The sequence below is a fragment of the Microcaecilia unicolor genome, chromosome 7, assembly GCF_901765095.1.
Source record: "Microcaecilia unicolor chromosome 7, aMicUni1.1, whole genome shotgun sequence".
NCBI lineage: Eukaryota > Metazoa > Chordata > Amphibia > Gymnophiona > Siphonopidae > Microcaecilia > Microcaecilia unicolor.
The window spans coordinates 129,958,239-129,983,327 of NC_044037.1; the positions used below are offsets into that span (position 1 = coordinate 129,958,239).

General features: G+C 45.9%; 1 protein-coding gene across 3 annotated transcripts in view; it reads left to right on the forward strand.

Annotated features, from left to right (window-relative positions):
* COL6A2 (collagen type VI alpha 2 chain) overlaps nucleotides 1-25,089 on the forward strand; it is a 479,211-nt gene that overhangs the window by 210,656 nt on the left and 243,466 nt on the right. For all 3 annotated transcript variants that reach the window (XM_030210351.1, XM_030210352.1, XM_030210353.1), the window contains exons 13-14: nucleotides 8,191-8,253; nucleotides 14,693-14,782. In XM_030210351.1, the coding sequence (XP_030066211.1) occupies nucleotides 8,191-8,253; nucleotides 14,693-14,782 (153 nt within the window). The remainder of the gene's footprint in view (nucleotides 1-8,190; nucleotides 8,254-14,692; nucleotides 14,783-25,089) is intronic.

A 25,089-nucleotide genomic window follows, 5' to 3' on the forward strand; every position in this document is an offset into this window, starting at 1 on the left:
CGTCCGGGATTGGAGTATATAACATATGAGTTTAAAATAAAATGCAGTAGTGCCCACATGCCCTCTTGATCTAATGACCGAAACAGAATTGCTACAGAGAGAGTTTTATGAAGTAAAATCAATGCACTATTTTTTTTAAGTTTACATCTTTATTAGCATTTTACCAAAAGAAATTCAAACCACAGTAAGCTCCATAGGACATATACAATGAAACAAACACAAAAATTATGGAGTTGTAAGTACAATAGATCACAGCAATCCCCCCCGCCCCACCACTACCATTCACCAACTTCACCCCCATCCCAAATTAAACAAATTTCAGAAATCCTATGCCTGAATGAGAAAATAAGAATCAGTATCATTAGCTTCGAGATGGGGCACTTGAGACTTTTTCCAAATATAAACCCAGTAAAGACCATACATTGAGGGGCATAATCGAAAGGGACATCCAAGTTTTGTTGAGGAGGTCCTCGCAAAACATCCTGATGGAGGGGTGGGGAAACCTGTATTATCGAAACAAGATGGACATCCATCTTTCATTTCGATAATTCGGTCAGGGACGTCCAAATCTTGAGATTTAGGTTGTTCCTAGAGATGGTCGTCGATGGACTTAGGCGTTTCTGATTTTCAGCGATAATGGAAACCAAGGACGTCCATCTCAGAAACGACCAAATGCAAGCCCTTTGGTCGTGGGAGGAACCAGCATTTCTAGTGCACTGGTCCCCCTGACATGCTAGGACATCAGCTGGGCACCCTAGGGTGCACTGCAAGGGACTTCATAAATTGCTCCCAGGTACCTAGCTCCCTTACCTGAGCCCCCCAACCCCCCCCCCCAAACCCCACTATCCACAACTGTACACCACTACCATAGCCCTTACAGGTGAAGGGGGGCACCTAGATGTGGGTACGTGGTGGGTTTTGGAGGGCTCGCTGTTTCCTTCACAAACGTATCAGGCGGGGGGGGGGGGGGGGGGGGCTGGGTCCACCTCTCTGAAGTGCACTGCACCCACTAAAACTGCTCCAGGGACCTGCATACTGCTGTCATGGAGCTGAGTATGGGAGAAAATCCGCCAAAAAAGCGGAGAACTCAAACACCCCACGATAAAAAACGGAGTCACAGAAAAAGTGGGAGAGCGACCAAGGAAGCCAGAGACTGGAGGATGTAGGAACAATGAATAATTTTATTAATAAATTTGGAGTCTCCAAATTTATTAATAAAATTATTCATTGTTCCTACATCCTCCAGTCTCTGGCTTCCTTGGTCGCTCTCCCACTTTTTCATGGAGCTGAGTATGACATCTGAGGCTGGAAAAAAATATTTTGAAAGATATTTTTTGAGGGTGGGAGGGGGTTAGTGACCACTGGGGGAGTGAGGGGAGGTCATCCCCGATTCTCTCCGGTGGTCATCTGGTCATTTTGGGCACCTTTTTGTGCCTTGGTCGTAATTATAACACGACCAGGTAAAGTTGTCCAAGTGCTCGTCAGGGATGCCCTTTTTTTTTCCATTATGGGTCGAGGACGTCCATGTGTTAGGCACGCTCAAGTCCCGCCTTTGCTACGCCTCTGACACGCCCCCTTGGACTTTGGCCGTCCCTGCAATGGAAAGCAGTTGGGGACGTCAAAAATCGGCTTTTGATTATACCGATTTGGACAACCCTGTGAGAAGGACGCCCATCTTCCAATTTGTTTCGAAAGATGGGCGTCCTTCTCTTTTGAAAATGAGCCCAATTGTCAAAATGGCCTACCTGACCTGTTCTTTCTGCAATATTAGTTTCATACTTGCATATCATGTATAAGGATACCCACCAGTACCTTTCCTCTTTTCTAGGATCTTGAATTTGTTTGAGTTGCAATGGATGTCATTTTCAACTTTTCTTGTCTATCAGATAAAATATATTTCTTCTACAGGATATTAAAATTTGCACCTTTATATGACTTTGGAATTTTCAAGGACAAAATTTCTGTAATCAGACAAACTTTGCACAAGGACTGAACTTTAGCACAATGAAACAAAATATGATGTGGAGGGGCATTTTCGATATGACATCTACTGTAAATCTGATTTTTGATGTTCTGCTGAAAACGTCCACAGTTAAAGTGATGAACATAACGATTTTTTAACAACTTGCTAGACATTATTGTACTCAGTGCATCTGTCCATTTGGACCATTTTTGAAAAAAACAAACAAAAAAACATCCAAGTGAAAAACACACAAAAACAAGCCATTGGAATATATGGAGAGGCCAGCATTCTTAGTAGACTGACCACATAGACATCCCAGAAAGGCAGTAAGGTACTCTAGGGGGACTGCTGTGGACTTCACATAAAAGGTCCCAGGTACACATCTCATCATTACCCCCTTATATTGTATGTCGAGCCCTCCAAAACCCACAAAAAACCTAATGTACTCAACTGTACAGTAGCCTGTGATATTAAAGGAACCTTGGTTGAATTCTGATTTGAAATTTTTTGCCCAATTTCTAATTTGAGTTTTTTTGCTAAAGTGATTGAAAAGATAGTGTCTCAATTGACAGATTTTGTAGAACATCATTGTTTATTGGACCCTTGCCAATTTGGATTTTGGTCCAAACACAATACCAAAACTCTTTTACTTTCTCTGTTGGACAAGATTCTTTCCAGTTTTGACAAGGGTGAAAGATTTTTGTTGATATTGCTGGATGTTGCGGCCGCCTTCGATACCATTAATCATAAGTTATTGCTTGATTGGCTTTAGTCATTTGGTATTTCTCAGAAAGTTTTGTCCTGATTTAGGTCATTTTTGGCTGGGCATGTTTTTCAGGTAGTTCAGCAGTCCTCAAAATCTGCCTAGGTGAGAGTGACATCTTGTTTTCCAAAGGTTCTTGCCTGTTTTCAATGCTGTTTAATTTATTTTTGCTTCTGGTATATAAGTTATTAATTGGTCTGGGGGTTGGGTACTGTTGGTATGCGGACAATTTGCAGTTTTATTTTCCTGCATCCTACTCATTTGGGGAAGTGGTTCAACTGGTGGAGTCTCATGTTAAGACTGTTTGAATGTGGATTGTTACTAATGGCCTTTCTTTGAACGTGGCAAAGACCCAGATTTTGTGGATAGCTTGTTCAGGTAAGCAGTGTCTCTTTGCTGTTTTTTATTTGGATAATATTTTTGTTCCTGTTCTTACTTCAGTTCAGAGTCTGGGGGTTATTTTAGATGTCACATTGTCCTTTAAGCAGCAGGTTGCAGTTGTGATTGAGTGTGCGCTTTAAAAAAATTCAGTTGGTATCAAGGCTTAAGAGTTTCCTTTCTGTAGAAAAGTTTTGTACTGTTCTACAGAGTTATGTGCTGCCACACCTTGATTAATGCAATGCTCTTTTTGCAGCCTGCCTCAGGCGACCCTGAGAGCCTTGCAGGTGGCTCAAAATTCAGCTGCCAGTATGATTGTTGGTATAGGTAGAATGGATCATGTTACACTGCATTTAATGTCACTTCATTGGATGCTTATTGTGTGGCATGTTCAGTTTAAGATATTACTGTTGGAGTTTAAAGCATTACATGATGATGCTCCATTGAGTCTGGTTCAAAGTTTGTGGGCCTATTGTTCTATTTGGAGCCTTAGGTCTGAGTGTTTGTTGGCTGTTCCCTTGTTTCATCAGATGCGTTTGGAGGAGGTTCGTTCTTGTGCCTTTTTTGTGATGAGACTTAGATTGTGGAATATTCTTCCTTCTGAATTGCATCAAATTTCTTCCTTGTCTCTGTTTAAGAAGCAATTAAAGGTGTATCTGTTTTGTAGAGCCTTTTCTTGAGGGAGATTAGGTAATGGGAGGTTGTAGTTGGCTTATCTGTTTTGGGTGTTATATGTGTGTATTTTAAGATATGTTTGTTATTGATTTTATGAATGTTTGTTGTACTTTGCTCAGATTGTGTTGATGAGCAGGCTATAAATTTGTTAAACTAATAAATAAATAGTCCTTATGGCTGCAGGTGTCACCTATATGTGGGTACAATAGGTTTTTGGTGGATTTTGGAGGGCTTACACTTTCTGCCACAAGTGTAACAGTTAGAGTGGGATATGGGCCTAGGTCCCCTTCTCTACAGTGCACTACACCGAGCACTTGACTATTCCAGGGACCTGCTTGCTGCTCTGACAGGACTGGCCATAACATCTGAAGCTGTCATAGAGGCTGGTATGTACTGTTTCTGTCACATCTTTGAGGGGTGGGAGGAGGGTCAGTGACCACTTGAGGAGTAAGTTGGGTCATGCTTCAATCCCTCCAGGGTTTTTTTTTTTTTGTGACTTAGTCCTAATTTAAACAGGTCTAGACCAAAACATCTAACTTTTAGATCCAGACATTTTTGCTTTGTTCCATTATGGCAAAAAGTGCCCAAATGTTAGAAACACACAAATCCCACTTTCAATATGCCCCCTTATGATTTGGACATACTGCCGATGAACTGCATAGAAAAACATCTTAAAAATGGGTTTTGAAAATAGCAATTTGGACGTTTTGGTATAAAAAAGCATCCAAAAGCCGTTTTGTGTCTCTTTTTGAATGTGTTTCTTTTTCGAAAATGAACCCCCAAATGTCTTACAGAGCATGTCTAGACAGAGTACACACCATCCCACATATTTTGTTTAACTTTGCTAACATCCATAAAGCTCTGTGCACTACAAAAAAGAGAGACTGAGATACAGATGCCGATATAACGCAGCATATAGTGACTGTCCAAAAATGTTTCTGCAAAGGACATGAGATGCTTCCTTTTTTAAAAAATAGATTTATTTGAAATATTAAATGCTTCACATATAATAAAAAAAATAAAGAAATTTAGTAGATGAGATGCTTCTGAGTTATTACATTGCACAAGACTAAAATTCCTTTGCCCATTCATTAGTCCCAGTATATTGGTACATTATTGATTTGCAAATTTGGGTTGCTCCAAATAGGCTATAAAACCAAACTTTTCCTTCTAGAGTTTACTATCCACCAGCTCTAAAGCACGCAATGAAAAATCAGATTATGATGACATAGCTATGATAGGCGAATGCCTGCTAGGTACACCATAATTGTAACAGAGTAAGCATATCCCCGCACTATCTGGTTAGTGCAGGGGTGGTCTGAGGATATGGAGCCTGGGTGGAGCCAGCACTCAACTGGTTAGCAGCGATATTCAGATCACTAACTAGTTAAGTAAGTGGCTAAAGCTAGAACAGTAATAAGGCTGTCCTAACATTAACCACTGAGCTAACCAGGCAACAGTCTAAATATTAGCCAGTGCCCAGTTAACTTACGGGTAGCAGTACCAGGCTTACTGGTGACTCTCTCCCTCCCCGTAATCTCAATCCCCCTGCCCTCACTCTGAAGACAGAAAGCTTGAGCGAGACTCCCCCTGGGCGTACCTTGTAGCTTCCTAGTGGTCTAGTGAGGTCCTACAGGCAGAGTCCATTTGCTCCTATCCATCACATCTCCTTTCACAAAATGACAGCTGTGACCCCTAGCTGCAGTATCGCAGTACTTGCTGCAGGCTGAATATTGACCAGATGATCTTTAGATGGTTTTATATGGGGCAAGATACAGGGCTGCCAAGAGACTGAGCCGGGCCTTGGACAAGGCTGCCCCCAGCCCCCCCCCCCCCCCCCAAATCGCTACTGCTGTTGCCTCCCTCTCCTGCTCCCAGGCTGCCAGCACCACAGTTCCCACTCTCCACCTGCCTACCCTCAGCTCCCTCGACAGGCCCCTTCTGTCTGCCACCGGGGTCCCTGCATTAAAAAAAAAAAAAAATCTCTAAATCGGCAGCACCAGCAAGCAGCGCCTCGCGTCTGTGTAAGTGAAAGCGGCAGATCACCTTGGGCCTTCCCTCACTGTGTCCCGCCCTCGTCTGATGTAAGTTCCTATTTCCACGAGGATGGGGCACAGTGAGGGAAGGCCCGAGGCAATTTGCCGCTTTCACATGGACACGAAGCGCTGCACTGCCAATTTAGACATTTTTTTTTTAAATCCAGGGGGTCCGGTGGCAGACAGAAGGGGGCTGTCGAGGGAGCTGAGGGTAAGCAGGTGGAGACTGGGGACTGCGGCGCCAGCGGCCTGGGAGCAGGAGAGAGACCCCAGTGCCAGGACGATTGAATATATTTCTGAATATCCAAAGCCCATATATGGATGCCTGACCCCCTAGCAGTAATACTGCAATTTTACTATTAGAGGTTTTGGTAGCCATTTTGTATTGTGCTGAAACAAGAGGCGGGATTGAGTTGACATCTCTCCTGCCCCACTAGAGACCGGGGAGTCTGGTAGACCTGGTGAGTGGGTAGGGTTGTGAGGAGGACCTGAGGGCTATTTTTGAGAGCCTAGGGTGCCTGGAGGAGGCTGCCACATATTAGGCTCGTGCCTACACATGGAGAGGGGGGAAGGGGACTTTTCCTGCCATGGGACTTCTAGGAAGGGATTGGACTGTGGGCTGCTTTGGATGGGGGGTGCCATGATGAGGGGGGCTTGAAGGTAGGTTATGCTACCAGGGGTGAATTTAGGTTGCTGGGGGAGGAGGGTTGTTGTTGCTGGGTGGGGTTAATGCTGTCAGTCAGCAGGAATCCAGGACCAAGTATCAGTCTGCCTCTCTGACATTGCTGCCTGGATGTCTCACCAGGCAGCAACTAAACATGACCAAGACTGAGCTTCTTATCTTTTCCCCTAAACCCACCTCTCCTCTTCCCCCATTCTTTATCTCTGTGGAGGAGTGGCCTAGTGGTTAGAGTGGTGGACTTTGGTCCTGGGGAACTGGGTTCAATTCCCACTGCAGGCACAGGCAGCTCCTTGTGACTCTGGGCAAGTCACTTCACCCTGCATTGCCCCAGGTAGAAATAAGTACCTAAGCTGCATTAAGCCTGCCATGAGTGGGAATGCGCGGGGTACAAATAAAAATAAAAATCCTCCCTATCTCATCAGCTCGTAACCTTGGGTTCATCTTTGACTCCCCTCTCTCTTTCTCTACACATATTCAACAGACTACTAAAACTTGTCATTTCTTTCTCTATAATATCACCAAAATTATAGAGATATTCCTTTCCTTTCTGAGCACACTACCAAAACCTTTATCCTCACTCTTATCACTTCTCACTTAGACTAGTGCAACTTGCTTCTCATAGCTCTCCCACTAAGCCATCTCTCTCCCCTTCAGTTTGTTCAAAATTCTGCTGCATGACTTATTCTGCTAGTGTCGCTATGCTCATATTAGCATTCTCCTCAAGTCACTTCATTGGCTCCCTATCCATTTCTGCATACAGTTCAAACTCCTCTTACTGATTTACAAGTGCATTCACTCTGCAGCTCCTCAGTACCTCTCCACTCTTACCTCTTGTACACTCCTCCCCGGGAACTCTGTTCATTGGGTAAATCTCTCTTATCTGTACCCTTCTCCTCCACTGCCAACTCCAGACTCCCTTCCTTTTATCTTGCTACATCATATGTCTGGAATAGACTTCCTGAGTCAGTACATCAAGCTCCATCTCTGGCCATCTTCAAATCTAGGCTAATAGCCAACCTTTTTGATGCTGTTTCTAACCCCTATTCACATGTTCAGTACCCATGTCTGTTGTTTCATTCCCACCTTAATTCCCTTATCCCTTATTTGTCCTGATTGTAAGCTCTGTCAAGCAGTGACCGTCTCTTACATGTTCAAGTATACAGCACTGTGTACTTCTAGTAGTGCTATAGAAATTATAAGAAGTAGTAAGTAGTAGTAATTATAAGTAGTAGTAGTACGATTGTTGCTGCTGAAGGGTGTTTTGTTTTGCCAAGGGATTTTGGGAGAAGCTGGCATTGAGGTGGAAACTTTATAAGGGTGGGGAGAACTGGCATTGTGGGGACACAAAACATCAGAATTTATAACTGTCCCTACAGCAGGCAATTAGCCATGCCTTGGAGCATATGTAAATTCCAATGTCTAGGTTTCTCAAAGCAGACATAGATTCCCTAGTGAACCAGGGAATGTATGTTTGTTTTGTAGTCCCACCCAGACCACTCCCTCTCCCTGCCCTCCCCACATCCCCTTGCCATCTACAGATACTGAGTTTCCCCACATGAAAATGGATCCTGTCCAGGGTCTGGGTCTAATATGCTTCTAAAATAACCACCATAGTGTTGTAAATCCCTATGAATACTTCTCCTCCCCAAGCAGTAAATAGGAATATCCTGAATATGTATCAATTGTCTTTCAGGGAGATCCTGGCCGTTCAGGACGAAATGGACTCCAAGGACCTCCTGGAGAAAAGGGAAACAAGGTAACCTGCTGAGCACATTTTCCATTATCAAAAAAATCACCAACATGTTCAATGGCGTCTATATTAAAAAGCATTATGGTTGCTATATTGATGATTTAGAAATAATGGGCTACAGAATCATAAAAGTAGCTAATTAATAATGAATTTTGAAAGAATTGGTGCTCAGAAGTTTTCCCATGCTAGTTTGGGCAAAACAACAACAACAACAAACACACCTAATGAGGTACAGTGAGCTTGTTTGCAATTATAGCAACTTTCTCAAAAATAAATCACAGGAAATCCACAGCATTTAAGTGTTTCATCAACTTAATTCAAATGTTTTGCGTTCTTGAATACTTATAAAGTTCAGAAATGGAAAACAATAATATTAACCTCTCTCACAATATGCTAATATATCAACCTAAGCATTTATTGTACTTCTGTATTATGTACTAAACTTCTACAAATCTAAATTTTATAACCGCCTTTTTAGCAATATGTAAGCCACATTGAACCTACCATATGGTGGGAAAATGTGGGATACAAATGCAATAAATAAATAAATAAATAAATAAAATTCTCTTTGAGTTCCCTGGCTGCAAGATCATTAAAGGAGTAGTCTTTAAATGTGTTATATTTGTAAAGACTGATTTTTGTTCTTAATTATGGGGCCCTTTTACTAAACTGCACCTAACGCTGCTTAAAATGGTATACTGAAGGATGCACTCAGGCTTCCTGTGGTAAGTGCTAAATGTGTGCACACTAACCATGTACTAATAAATGTTAAAGTTTTTTTGAGGAGCGTGTCTTGGGGGCAGAAAGTGGGCATTATTGCGTTACTGCAGCTACATTACTGCTCACTAAATAATTAGCACAGGAAGAATGCATGAGCCTTTACCACCTACAAAATTGGTGATGGTAATTGTACAAGTGCTAATTTTCTTTAATGGCAACATGCTAATGACAACATTAGTGCATGGCCATAAACACAAGAAATTACAAAGTTCATTTTTATAGCTGTGGTAAAAATGGCCTTAGCACACAGGAAAAAAACATCTAAGGGCATGCTACGGCCACTTGTTACCGCAACTTAGTAAAAGGATCCCTTTTTATCCTTTTTCATTGATTTAGAATCTTTCTTCACTTTTTCCACCAAGTCATATGTACTGTATTCACAGAGAGCCATAAATGTGAACCTTTATATTGAATGCCTTTCCATGTTAGAACATGTGAAGTCATACTGGTCAGTATTTTAAATCATTTATCCAAATGAATGGCTCACTCAGCCCATCCATAGACCTGGATACTTGAAAGGTATGCTGGTATGTACTGTTTTCACATCTCTGGGAGGTGGGAGGGGGTCAGTGACCACCAGGGGGAGTAAGAGGGGGTCATGCCTTAATCCTTTCAGTGGTCAGCTGGTCATTTAGGATACCTTTTTGTGACTTAGTCATGATTGAAACAGGTCTAGACTAAAATGTCTAACTTTTAGCCCTGGACTTTTTGCTTTTTTCCATTATTTTAGAAAAACGTCCAAGTTCTGGGAACACCCAAATCCCACCCCAACATGCACCTTTGTGATTTGGACACACTGCAGACAAACTGCATAGAAAACCATCTTTAAAATATGCTTTGAAAATAGCGATTTGGATGATTTTCTGTTTCGAGAATGAACGCCATAACCTCCTCGTAAGCCATGTAGCCACTGATTTGAAAGGACTGAGTACAAGGTGGTTAACCATCTTTAAGCCAAGAGAATACTGCCTCAAAAGTGGTGTTTATTTGGTAGTCAACAGGAGAGAAGGAATCTGCATATGTGTAACCCTATGGGTTAAATTTTAAAAGATTACCTGGCTCCTTCTAGATCTGGTGTAGAGATAGTGAGCAGTGCAGTGAAACTGAGTGGTCTGTGTGCATGCGCTGAGTGTTCTGCATGCTGATGGAACTCTCAGGAGAGTGACAAACAGCTCAGGCTGGCAGTTGGGAAGGAGCTGTATTGGTGAGAACATGTTACTAGGGAAAGACTGGAAGAAAGTTGATGCTGGAGATCAACACCTGAAAGAAAAGGCGCCCACTGTTCAAGAGAACCAGAGAGAGAAAACAAAGAGAGCAGCTAAGTGACAAACTATTTTTAAAAAGTGCACATAAGAGAAAATAGTAAAGGAAACCTGAACAATAAGTGAGAGATAACTAAAAGAAAAAGAAAAAAAGAGTAGAGGAAAACTTACATGTTGAGATCCTTGAAGGTCTCTGGAAATCTGAAAGAAAGGAGAAAAGAAAGTTTAAAGAATCTAGTGTTTTGTAAAATTGAATGTGCTTAAATGATTTATGTACCTAATATTTATACTTATCTGAAAATGCTCCCAGTGTTTCTAAACTGATTTGTGTTGCAAACCTGTAATTGAAATACATATGTTAAATTTGCAAGTTGGTAAAATTTCATTAACATTTAAATATAATTCAAATAATAAAAAAATATTTTCATTTTATTGTTAAACTCCCTGATTGGTGTTGAGTCATTTTGGGGAAACACTGTGACATATTTGGTACCATCATTGTAATACCTTGCTCTGCCACCAGGGGGTTTACATATGTAACCAATAAGTCATCATTGGCATAATAGTAGCCATATGGTCAATAGATCTCTCTTTTCCTTGTCATCTTCAGGGCTATCCTGGAAAAGTTTTCTTCATCTTTGGCCTAGGGCAGTGATGGTGAACCTTTCAGAGACCGAGTGCCCAAACAGCAACCCAAAATCTAATTATTTATCGCAAAGTGCCAACAGGGCAATTTAACCTGAATAACTGAACTTTAAAAGCATTTGGCATGCTTTGAATAATTAATGTGATTTTTGCTGTTGCATGCATGCTGATAACTCACTTCCCCTTCATCCATGTGCATCTCCTTCCTGTCTTCCCTTCCCTCCATCCAACAATTGCCCTCCCCTCCATCCATCCATGTCCAGCAACCATCCTCTCTCCTGCTCTCCCCTCCTGCTCCCATCCATGCCCTGCATGTAAATCTTTTTTTATTACCTCCGTCGAAGTGGCCGCATCTTTGAAAGCTCTGCCCGTCTCTAGCCCTCCTTTCGTGAGTTCGTTCCCTCAGAGTCAGTCCCGCCCTCGCAAATGATGTCAGAAGGCGGGTCTGACTCTGAGGGAATGAACTCACGAAGGAAAGGCTAGAGACGGGCAGGGCTTTCAAAGACGCGGCCGCTTCGACGGAGGCAATCAGCGCCGGCAGGGAGGACATGCGAGAGGATGTTGGGTGGGCGGGCCTGGAGGGGAAAGTGGCTGGGCCTGGGCCCATCCAGGCCCACCCATGGCTATGCCCCTGGCGACGGCGCGCGTGCCAACAGAGAGGGCTCTGCATGCCCTCTCTGGCACGCGTGCCATAGGTTCGCCATCACTGGCCTAGGGTGTTGGATCTGAGGGCTATACTTTTCCTATATTTTTCACTGTAGGTATTTAGTGGTTTATCAAGGGATTAGGTACATCACTTTTTACCCTTCTCAGTTTGAAGTATTTCTTTCTAATAAATGAATGGATTGTTGTTTGGAGTGGAGGAGTAGCCTAGTGGTTAATTCAGCAAGTTGAGAACCAGGGGAAATCGGGTTTGATTCCCACTGCAGCTCCTTGTGACTCTGGGTAAGTCACTTAGAGGTCCTTTTACTAAGGCGTGGAAGGCCTAACGCGGGCCTACCTTGTGCTAAAAGAGCACTACCACAGGATGCACTGAGGTGTCCCATGCTGGAAAATATTTTTTATTTTTTAGCACAGGAGGTGTGTAGCATGGGCACATTACCGTGCACTTCCTGATTAGCACAGGAGCGCTTACTGCCTCCTAAATAAGTGACAGTAAGGGCACCTGTGGTAATGGCCACGCGCTAATGGGGAAATTAGTGTATGTAAACTAAATAAAGCTATCTAGGGGAGAGATACCCAAACCAACAAATATGCACAATATGTGGGGTTCTCTTTTTGTAAATGCAAGTCGTCACACAGAACGTTACTGGAGGAAAAGCCTCGAGAAACTCCTAGACTTCTTAAACTGTCTTACAGGAGCAGGACTTCATCATCATCGGCATTACTCTATGGAGGCAAGGGGTCAGGGGGGCCCCACAGAACTGGTCTGCACAGGGCCCCGCATTTACTAAGACCAGCCCTGGTTCCAGAGCTGGAAGAGACAACTTTTTCAGTTAATTGTAAAAAAATAAGAAAGATTAGATACTGGTCAGTATTTTCATAAGATAGAGGGGTCATAATTTTGTGGGACTGTCCAGATGACTGCAAGCTTCCAGATATTGGGGCTGGCCCCAAGGTCAGACTTTTGTATTAAGCTGCATTGTTGGCAAATATATAATACAGGTTATTGCCAAATAATGCATGTTTACAAGAATATTCTTGAAAGTTTTTAATTAATTAATTAATTTATTTATTGCATTTGTATCCCACATTTTCCCACCTCTTTGCAGGCTCAATGTGGCTTACAATATATCATGGATAGTGGAAATGAGAAGGGAGTAGACATTTGGTGTTACAGAAGGATTTTGGGTTACATGGTAATGGAATACATGTTAGTAAAAAAACAGAAGGCATTAATTTACATTCAGGGTATACGTGGGAGTTTCACATGACTTGGTCTTTGTGATAAGTCTTGTCGAAGAAATGGGTCTTTAGAAGTTTCCGGAAGTTGGTCAATTCATAGACCGCTTTTTACGTGGCAGTGCGTTCCAGAACTGTGCGCTCATATAGGAAAAGGTTGATGCGTGCATTAATTTGTTCTTTAGACCTTTACAGTTAGGGAAATGAAGATTAAGGAATGTGCGAGAAGATTTTTTGGCATTCTTGGATGGGTAGATCTATCAGGTCTGACATACAGGCTGGAGCATCGCCATGGATGATCTTATGTACTAGGGTACATACTTTGAACGTGATACGTTCTTTGAGTGGGAGCCAGTGTAGCTTCTCTCGTAGGGGTTTTGCGCTCTCGTATTTTGATTTTCCAAATATGAGTCTGGCTGCCGTGTTCTGGGCTGTTTGGAGTTTTTTTTAGTATTTGCTCTTTGCAGCCAGCGTAGAGTGAGTTGCAGTAATCTAGATGACCGAGTACTAATGACTGTACCAGATTAAGGAAGACGGTCCTCGGGAAGAATGGTCTTACTCTTTTTAATTTCCACATTGATTGGAACATCTTTTTGGTTGTGTTTTTCGCGTGATTCTCAAGTGTTAGGTGCCGAGCAATGGTAACTCCAAGAATTTTTAAGGTCTCCGAGATGGGTAGGTTTAATTTTGGTGTGTTGATGGTGGTGAATTTGCTTGTGTTATGTTGAGAGGTAAGTACTAGGCATTGGGTTTTTTCTGCGTTGAGTTTTAACTGAAAGGCATCTGCCCAGGAGTGTATGATGTGTAGACTTTGGTTGATGTCGTTGGAAATTTCTTTTAGGTCTTGATTGAATGGGATGTAGATCGTTACATCATCGGCGTAAATGTATGGGTTGCAGTTTTGGTTAGATAATAGTTTGGCTAGAGGTGTCATCATTAGGTTGAATATAGTCGGTGAAAGGGGCGATCCCTGTGGAACTCCACATTCAGGAGTCCATGTGGCTGATGTAATAGAATTTGAAGTCACTTGATATGAGCACGTGGTTAGGAATCCTTTAAACCAATTAAGAACATTGCCTCCAATGCCGAAGTATTCGAGGATGTGTAGTAGGATTCCATGATCAACCATGTCGAAGGCGCTTGACATGTCGAATTGTAGAAGTTATATATTCTTGCCGGTTGCAATCGTTTGTTTGAATTTCGTCATGAGCGTAACTACTACTGTTTCAGTACTATGATTAGAACGAAATCCTGATTGGGAGTCGTGTAGTATTGAGAATTTGTTTAGATAGTCTGTGAGTTGTTTGGTTACCATTCCTTCTGTTATTTTGGTTATTAAGGGAATGGATGCAACTGGTCTATAGTTGGTTAATTCACTCGCATTTTTCTTTGCATCTTTGGGTATGGGGGTGAGTAGAATATTTCCTTTCTCCTTTGGGAAGAGTCCATTTTGTAGCATAAAATTCACGTGTTTCGTTAGATCTGTTATGAAGTGTTGGGGGGCCGATTTCATAAGGTTATTTGGGCATATATCTAGTTTGCAATGAGATTTGGCGAATCTTTTAAGCCTTTGTGAGATGAGATCTTCTAATAATATCTCAAATTCATTCTAAATCCTATGTGCTGGGTATACTCCAGGGTCTGGGTCTAGGCATTTGCTTAAATGATTTTAGAATTATTTTTACATGATAAAAAGTTTAAGCATTCTTGCATACTTGTACAAAGATTACTGGCCATGCTGATGACTATTTGTATGGAAGTTAACTTATTTCTACTCTGAAATTATATTGCTTTAAATCTACCTGCCTTTTTTTTGCCAGTACAGTGTCTGATTTATTGAATTTTTCTTTCTACAGGGTTTTCAAGGGAACAGTGGAGCACCAGGTACTCCTGGTACCAAAGGAGCAAAGGGATCTCCTGGGACCATTGGACCAAAGGGAGAACCAGTAAGACATATGTCTGTTTATCCTTTACAAAATGTTGGAAGACTATAATGTAAACAATGATGGCCATAGTGGCTGTCACTGCCCATGACAAAGAAGTCTAGGAGCACTCTGTAAACTACTTAATTTGTTGAGGCATGAACTTTCAAGGACAAGAATCAATTTATTAGATACACAAAATGTAGTTAATGAGGTGGGTATTTTATGCATCTTTTTCTACATGGTAGTTATACACATATTTGTTGACTTTAATGCAGTGGCGTACCTAGGATATTTGGCACCGGGGGCTGATCATTTTTTAACACAATCCAGTACCAGGCATACTGACCATTAATACAAAACACAACAAATGTCACTCAGGACTACCACACCATAAGCAGTAACTTCTATGAGTCACACAACAAGGGTGTACCTAGGAAAGGGCAGCATCTTAAACATTGCTATGAGCACTAGAATATCAATACACCTATTGCAAAACTAAACCAGCCAGAATAGTACAGATCATTGATCTTAAACAGTCAGTGCCAACAGAAAACCATGAGGCTAATTTTCAGACCAATGAAGTTAGACCAGCTAAGTCCCACGGTCAGTGCTGAGCCCGGATACCAGGCTGTTTCCAGTGACCAGCATTGAATATCCAGTTTATTGTTGGCTGGTTTCAAGATAACAGGCTCTGTCGATATTCAGACTTAACCAGTTATCTTGAAACCAGCCAAAGATATTCTACGTATTCTCATGGCCAAATGTGGCCATGTGAGGCAATGAGTGACACAGAGGCATATTTTCAAAGCACTTAGCCTTCCAAAGTTCCATAGAAACCTATGGAACTTTGGAAGGCTAAGTGCTTTGAAAATATGCCTCACAGTGCAGTAATCCCTAGATACACTCCCTCACTAAGAGTGATAGTTCAGCCACCTTACAGCAGGTGGCACTAAACGTACTATGTCAAAGGCTGAACTGCAGAGCCAATATAGCGTGGGAACGTTAGGCTGCATGGCCAGGAGGGTGCAGCTCAACAGTGAACAGCCCTCTGGCACAGCAGAATGGTGAGGCCATGGGAGGAGAGAAGCTGCCCTCATGGGCATCGTTTGGGGGGCGAGGGGGGCATTGCCTCCCCAAACGCAGGGCTGGCGCAACACTGCAGGCAGCTCTCCCTCCGTCCCATTCTCAGCTCCCCGACCGACAGCCCTCCTCTCCATTCTCCCCCCCCCCCCCCCCGGTGCGTTTAAACCTTTTATTTTCAGTGGCAGCGACAGTAGTGAAGAAGAAAGCACTGCGGGCTCGCCTCCAGCTTCTCCCTTCCCTCACACAGTGTCCCGCCCTCGCGGAAACAGGAAATGCATCATTGCAGAAGGCGGGACAATGTGAGGGAAGGGAGAAGCTGGAGGTGAGCCCGCAGTGTTTTCTTCTTCACTGCCATTGCTGCCACTGAAAGTAAAAGTAAAAAGGTTAAACGCGCCGGGGGGGTGGAAGGAATGGAGAGGAGGGCTGTCGGGGAGCTGAAGGAGGGCAGGTTAAATTGCTGGATGTGGATGGGAGGGGAGGGCAGGGGAGAGAAGAGATCGTTGGACAGGAGAGGAGGGGAGGGCAGGGGAGAGAGGAGAATTGCTGGACATGGATGGATGAATGGGGGCAGGGAAGAGAGGAATTTGGAGGAGAGGGCAGTGGAGAATGGACAGTTACTGGACATGGATGGATGGAGGGCAGGTGAGAGGAGAATTGCTGGACATGGATTGATGGAGAGGGCAGGTGAGAGGAATTTTGCTGGATATGGATGGATGGATGGATGAATGGGGGCAGGGGAGAGAGGAAATTTGCTGGATATGGGTGGATGGAGGAGAGGGCAGTGGAGAATGGACAGTTGCTGGACATGGATGGATGGAGGGAGGGGAGAGGAGAGAGGAGAATTGCTGAATATGGATGGATGGATGGATGGATGAATGGGGGCAGGGGAGAGAGGAAATTTGCTGGATATGGGTGGATGGAGGAGAGGGCAGGGGAGAATGGAGAGTTGCTGGACATGGATGGATGGAGGAGAGGGAAGAGAGGAGAAGTGCTGGACATGGATGGAGTGGAGGGCAGTTAAGAGAGTAGAAATGTTGGACAAGGATGGAGGGAAGGAAAGACAAAGGAAGGAGATGCACACGGATGGAGGGGAAGGGAGAGAGGAGAAATGCTGGACATGGATCTAGGGGAGGGAAGACAGAGGAAGTAGATGCACATAGATGGATGGAGGGGAGGGGAGTGAGGAGAAATGCTGGATATGGATGGAGGGAAAACTGCTGAATTTAAGGGCTGGATCGGAACACTGAGGGCAGATACTGAAACTGGAGGAAGGATAGGGACAGGGCTATAGGACAGGACGCATAAGAACACAGGAGGATGGTGGACATGGTGAGAGAAAATATATCAAATGGAAAGAAGACACTGCATAAAACAGATGACACTGGGACCAAAGCGAATAGAAAAACTAAATGATCAGACAACAAAGGTAGAAAAAGGTATTTTATTCAGAAATTATTAATTGGAATATGTCAGCTTTTGGAAATGTGCATCTGTGATATTTTGCATGTATGTTTCAATTTTTCTAGTATTGCTGCATGAAAATCATGTGTTTTTCATGTGTGATCAAGGTGCAGTATTCCGCTAGTGTGTAGTATTATTTGCAGCCCTTTTTGTTTTTTATTCATTAGGTAGTGTACTGGTGTTTTAGAGCCTGGTGTAATTACAGTGTTGCCTTTCCATGCATAAAGTTGTAGCTCGCCCTGTCCTTGGAATTAGTGCTGTTATGGTTTGATAAGGTTATGAGTGTGTTTTTGCACAAGTTTGTGTATAGTGTTTTGCAGTGGAGAGATTGTGTGTTGGTCTTACTGAGGTGGCACCAAAACATCAGAAAGGGTGTAGAGCCTAAATCATGACACACTACCTCTTGAAAGATCTACTTATAGCGCTTTTGCATTTCTAAGGTCTACACTGGCATGGTATGGGAAAGGGGGTGGGGAAATACTACTGGAGAGGAAGAGGGAGTGCTGGGTAAGGAGGAAAGAAGGGAGGGAGGGAGAAAGAGCTGGCTTTTTTGGGAATAACCATAATGTATATGTATGAGATATCTTATACATATTCATTATGGTTATTCCCAAAAAAGCCATCTCTCTCTATCTATATCTATATATATCTATATATCTATATATATATATATATATATATATATATACACAAACACACATACACACACACACATAGAGACTATTATCAAAAACAAAATTACAGAGCACATCCGAGGACATGGATTACTGAGACCAAGTCAGCACGGCTTTTGTGTGGGGAAATTTTGCCTGACCAATTTACTTCAATTCTTTGAAGGAGTAAACAAACATGTGGACAAAGGGGAGCCGGTTGATATTGTGTATCTGGATTTTCAAAAGGCGTTTGACAAGGTACCTCATGAAAGGCTACCAAGGAAATTGAAGGGTCATGGGATACGAGGAAATGTCCTATTGTGGATTAAAAACTGGTTGAAGGATAAGAAACAGAGAGTGGGGTTAAATGGGCAGTATTCACAATGGAGAAGGGTAGTTAGTGGGGTTCCTCAGGGGTCAGTGCTAGGACCGCTACTTTTTAATATATTTATAAATGATTTAGAGATGGGAGTAACTAGCGAAGCAATTAAATTTGCTGACGATACAAAGTTATTCAAAGTCGTTAACTCGTGACAGGATTGTGAAAAATTACAGAAAGACCTTACGATACTGGGAGACTGGGTGGCTAAATGGCAGATGACATTTAATGTGAGCAAGTGCAAGGTGATGCATATGGGAAAAAAGAACCCGAATTATAGCTATGTCATGCAAGGTTCCACGTTAGGAGTTACGGACCAAGAAAGGGATCTGGGTGTTGTCGTCGATAATACACTGAAACCTTCTGCTCAGTGTGCTGCTGCGGCTAGGAAAGCGAATAGAATGTTGGGTATTATTAGGAAAGGTATGGAAAACAGGTGCGAGGATGTTATAATGCCGTTGTATCGCTCCATGGTGTGACCGCACCTTGAGTATTGTGTTCAATTCTGGTCGCCGCATCTCAAGAAAGATATAGTAGAATTGGAAAAGGTGCAGCGAAGGGCGACTAAAATGATAGCGGGGATGGGACGACTTCCCTATGAAGAAAGACTAAGGCTAGGGCTTTTCAGCTTGGAGAAGAGACGGCTGAGGGGAGATATGATAGAGGTATATAAAATAATTAGTGGAGTGGAATAAGTGGATGTGAAGCGTCTGTTCACGCTTTCCAAAAATATTAGGACTAGGGGGCATGTGATGAAACTACAGTGTAGTAAATTTAAAACAAATCGGAGAAAATGTTTCTTCACTCAACACATAATTAAACTCTGGAATTCGTTGCCGGAGAACATGGTGAAGGCGGTTAGCTTAGCAGAGTTTAAAAATGGGTTAGATGGTTTCCTAAAGGACAAGTCCATAAACCACTACTAAATGGACTTGGGAAAAATCCACAATTGCACAAACAACATGTATAGAATGTTTGTACGTTTGGGAAACTTGCCAGGTGCCCTTGGCCTGGATTGGCCGCTGTCATGGACAGGATGCTGGGCTGAATGGACCCTTGGACTTTTTCCAGTGTGGCATTACTTATGTAAAGCTGAAAAAAAGAGCAAATGATGGCCAGCGTGGTTAAAGGTTGATGTGAAAGAGACTGTCAGAGCCAAAAGAACATCCTTCAAAAAATGGAAAAAGGATCTGAATGAAGAAAATAAGAAGCAATATAAGCACTGTCAAGCCAGATACAAAGCACTGATAAAGAAGGCTATAAGAGAATATGAAGAAAAACTTGCTGCGAAGATGAAAAGTCATAGGAACACTTTTTTCAGGTATATCAGAAGCTTCCTGCAGCTTGCAGGTGATGGACACAGGGGCGTAGCCAGACTTCGGCGGGAGGGGGGTCCAGAGCCCTAGGTGGGGGGCACATTTTAGCCCCCCCCCCCGGTGCCGCCGACCCTCCCACCATTTTTGACACCCCCCCCCCCCCGCCGCCACCACCACCTTTGACCCTCCCCAGCACCAACCCTGTCTGTCCCGTTCCGGGCCCTTACCTGGCGGTCCGCGGGCCGGAACGGGAGGCTGGGGCGCCCGTGGGATGCGGGGCGTCGGGGGAAGGCTGCCACGGGGATCGTCGCGACTGCAAGTTGCTCCGAGGCCGGCGATCCAGAAGAACTAACGCCGGCCTCGGAGAAGGAGATCCGCCGGCCAAGATGGCGGCGCCGGCGTCGGCGTCCTCCTCGCGGCAGCAGGACCAGCAAGGAGGCTCCGCCCACTTGCGCCGGATTGGCGCATCCACGTGGGAACTCCGCCCATCGGACGAGAGGACCAATCCGGTCCTCACTGCCGGCCTGGGCGGAGAGGATTGGTTCCAGCTGTTCGCCTGCCAGGACTAGCGGGGGATTTAAACGGAAGCACGGAGGGGATCCAGTGCTTCCGTTTTGTTGTTTGAAGCCATCCTGCTAGCTATTTCCAAGGCTGTGTTTGTTCCTCATGCCAGCTAGCCGTCCTGCTAGCTATTTCCAAGACTGTGTTTGTTCCTCGTGACAGCTAGCCGTCCTGCTAGCTATTTCCAAGGCTGTGTTTGTTCCTCGTGACAGCTAGCCGTCCTGCTAGCCACTTCCAAGACTGTGTTTGTTCCTCGTGGCAGCTAGCCGCTCTGCTAGCTATTTCCAAGCCTGTGTTTGTTCCTCGTGACAGCTAGCCGTCCTGCTAGCCACTTCCAAGACTGTGTTTGTTCCTCGTGACAGCTAGCCGTCCTGCTAGCTTCTTCCAAGACTGTGCTTGTTCCTGTTGTCAGCTAGCCGTCCTGCTAGTCACTTCCGTAGACGGTATCCGTTCCCAGTGCGTAGCTAGCCGCCCGGCTAAGTTACGCTCACCAAGGACTCTGTACCCACATCCCGCCAGGCCAGCCGTCACCCCGTGGTTCCAGCAGTCCTGCTGGCCGCCCGCAGCTGAGGGCTCAACCCTCGGTGAACGGCGGTCGCCGCGGGTGAAGATTCGGGGTGCTCGGTTATTTCCTGGGCCTAGGGGAGCTCGGGAAAACTCGAGAGCTCACCAACACCAGAGTGACATCAGAGCCGCGACAGAAAACGGAAGCCATGAGCTCGCCGACGCAACCTGATCTACGGGACCTGGCCAAGGTTCTCCAGCAGCAACAGGAACAGCTTAATGCCCTGTCTGGGGCGCTCCAGAATGTATGTTCTCAACTTTCCACGCTTCAGGTACAGAACCAGGCTGCTGCGGTCCAAGGGGCCGCAGCGGCTCCCCGTATGGGAGGGTTCCGCGTGGGACCTCGGTTCCCTGAACCCGCACGTTACGACGGGAACCCGGGAGGTTGTCGAGGGTTCCTCCACCAGTGTAATCTGGCCTTCCGGATGCAACCGGAGGCTTTTGCTTCGGACCAAAGTAAGGTGGGCTACATTATGGGCCTTTGTGAAGGAAAGGCCCGGGACTGGGTGGCCCCCCTGGACGAACAACATGATCCCATTTTGGAGGATTATAGCGAATTTCAGCGCCGGTTCCGGATGGTGTTTGACCTTCCGGGAAGACCCTCCTCCGTGGCATCGGAACTGCTCCGGATTCATCAGGGAGAAGGTACGGTGGCCGACTATGCCATCCGGTTTCGTACCTTAACCGCGGAGCTGCGTTGGAATCCGGAGTCCTTGATGGCCATTTTTATGGAGGGATTACAAGAACGAATCAAGGATGAATTGGCGGGACGGGAGATTCCCGGACAATTGGATGCCCTCATCTCACTCTGTATCCGGGTGGATACCCGATTCCAGGAGCGAGCCAGAGCCCGGGTGGAGCGGCAGAAGTGGGCACGAGGGGCCTCCCGGACGAGCAAAGGGCCGTCCTCTCGCCAGGGGAACCGGGAGACTACGGAGCCCGGGGAAGAGCCAATGGTGATGGGCCGGCAACGGTTGACTCCCGCCGAAAGACAGCAACGACAGTCTAATGGACTGTGCTTCTATTGTGGGCAGGCTGGGCACTTCCTCCGGACTTGTTCCATCCGGCCGGGAAATGCGCTCCCCAAGGCACCCTGAGGGGAGGGTTCTTGGGGCACTCCGCTCCCCTACAGGACACCTTGATCATCCTACCGGTGACCTTACGGTGGCAGGAGGCCACGGTTCAGACCCGAGCCCTGGTGGACTCGGGGTCTGGGGGCAATTTTATTGGGCTCGAACTGCTGCAGCAAATGGGCTGGCCCACGCTCCCCCGGAGGCCAATGCTGCGGATAACCTCCATCCAGGGAACTACCCTTCCCCAGCCGGTCACTGAGATTACTCCTATGTTGGGACTGCAAGTGGGGGAGGACCATCGGGAGGAGGCCGAATTCTTAGTGTTATCCCGGACCATCCACCCTGTGGTTCTGGGATTGCCATGGCTACGATACCACAACCCGGTTATCGACTGGACCGGGGGAAAGATTCAAGCATGGGGCAATTCCTGTCAAGAGACCTGTTGTAAGGATCGGGCTGGCAGCTGTCCGGCTTTAAATACGTTGCCCGGGGAAGGACCGGGTGACTTAGGTTCCCTGCCTATGGATTATAGAGACTTTGCAGATGTGTTTAGTCCCAAGGAGGCGGAGGTACTACCGCCGCATCGGTCTTTTGACTGTGCTATTAATCTGAAGACAGATACGGTACCCCCACGGGGCCGACTGTACAAACTGTCCCGAGGAGAGTTCAAGGCAATGCGAGATTATATCCATGAGAATCTACGAAAAGGGTTCATTCAGCCGTCTACATCCCCAGCCGGGGCAGGGTTTTTTTTCGTTACCAAGAAGGATGGGACCCTGAGACCTTGTATTGACTATCGGGGATTAAATGCCATCACCGTGAAGGATCGGTTCCCGCTGCCACTCATTCCCGAGCTCTTGGACCGACTGCAAGGAGCTCAGATCTTCACGAAGTTAGATTTGCGGGGGGCCTACAATCTAGTACGAATCCGGTCAGGGGACGAATGGAAAACGGCTTTCAACACCCACGAGGGACATTTTGAATATCGGGTAATGCCATTCGGTCTCTGCAATGCCCCTGCGGTGTTTCAACGTCTTATCAATTGCGTACTAGAAGAATTGCTAAATTCCACGGTGATTGTATATCTGGACGACATCCTAGTTTACTCTAAGGACCCCAGGGAGCATCCGGGCCATGTACGTGCAGTGCTGCACCGCCTACGTCAAGCCCATCTATTTGCTAAGCTGAGTAAGTGCGCTTTCCATCAGCGATCCTTACCCTTTTTGGGGCATATCCTGCTTCCAGGGGGGTTACAGATGGAGCCAGACAAGCTTCAAGCCATTCGAGAGTGGCCTCAACCGAAGGGCCTGAAGGCCTTGCAACGATTCCTGGGCTTCGCCAATTACTATCGCCAATTTATTCCCCAGTACTCCAGGTTGACAACCCCGTTGACGGCGCTCACCCATAAGAACGCGAGGGTCAGGGATTGGCCGCCAGAGGCGCAAGCGGCTTTTCATCAGGTAAAAGAGGCTTTTGAGTCCGCATCTATTCTATTGACCCCCGACCCTGAGAAACCTTTCATTGTAGAGGTGGACGCGTCCGCCCTAGGGGCCGGGGCGGTCATTTCTCAGATCAACCCCGAAGGCCGGCGTCAACCGTGCTCCTTCTTTTCACGTAAATTCTCTCCTGCCGAGCGGAATTATACGGTAGGGGATAGAGAACTCTTGGCGCTAAAACTAGCACTGCAGGAGTGGAGACACTTACTGGAAGGAGCGGAACACCGGTTCACGGTCATCACGGATCATAAGAACCTCCTGTACCTCCAAGAGGCCCAGCGGCTGAACCCCCGACAGGCCCGGTGGTCATTATTCTTTGCCAGGTTTCATTTTCAATTAGTGTTCCGGGCGGCCTCCCAGAATACCCCGGCAGATGCGCTCTCCCGGGCCTTTGAGGTACCAGAAGAGACTAAGGAGACTCATCCGATGTTAGACCCCGCTTGTCTCAGTGCGGCCACAGGGGAGGTTGCCCAAGTCCAGAAATTCGTGGCGGCCGCCGACCGGAAAAGGGTTCTGCAATGGGGGCACTCGTCTAGATGGGCCGGGCACTTCGGGTACCAAAAGACACTCCGATTCATCACGAGACAATATCGATGGCCACAGATGAGACGAGATATCCTCCAGTTTGTTACCTCGTGCCCGGTATGTGCCCGAACCAAGCCAGTAGGAGGACCCCCCGTGGGAGACCTACAACCACTGCCCGTACCGACCAGCCCCTGGTCGGAGATATCCATGGACTTTATCACGGACTTACCTCGTTCCCAGGGTCATACCGTGATCTGGGTGGTGATAGATCGGTTCTCTAAAATGGCTCACTTTGTCCCATTCACGAACCTTCCGTCGGCCGCTTCTCTAGCTCAAGCGTTCATTCACCACATTTTTCGACTACATGGACTGCCCACTCGGATTATCAGTGACCGGGGGCCTCAATTTACCTCCCACTTCTGGAGAACTTTGTGCACGGCCTTGGGGGTGGAGAACCATTTTTCATCCGCTTACCATCCTCAAACCAACGGCATGGTTGAGAGGATTAACCAAACCCTGAAAGGATTCTTACGAGCCTTTGTCAACCAACGACAAGATAACTGGGCTTCTCTACTCTCCTGGGCCGAGTTCGCTTATAACCAAAGTGACCACTCATCCTCCGGGCAGTCCCCGTTCTTCCTGGTATATGGACGACATCCCCGGCTTCCTGGGCCGTTCCTGGCTACCGCCATGACCCCGGCGGGGGACCAAGTCATAGCCGACCTACAAGAGGTCTGGAAGATGGCTAGGGAACAATTACAGAAAACCACGACCAAGGACAAGATCTTTGCTGACCGCCATCGGCGGCCCGCTCCCGTGCTTCAACCAGGACAGAAAGTATGGTTAAGCACGAAACATCTGAGACTCCGGGGATCTTCCCGAAGACTGGGACCTCGATATGCGGGACCATATGCAATCCAAGAACGAATTGGGCCGGTAACGTATCGATTGCGGTTACCCGCCACCCTACGAGTACATAACGCCTTCCATATCTCGCTATTGAAAAGGTTCCGGGAGTCCGGGTGGCACCCGCATCCAGCCCAAGAAGAGGATCTCCAGGTGGCCCCGGACCCGGAGTACGAGGTAGGAGAGATTCTCGACTCAAAGTGGCGGCGGGGAAGACTGTATTATTTGTTATCATGGAAATCTTTTGGCCCCGAAGATAATTCCTGGGAACCCGTGACTAATGTGCATGCTCCAGAATTGGTCAAAGCCTT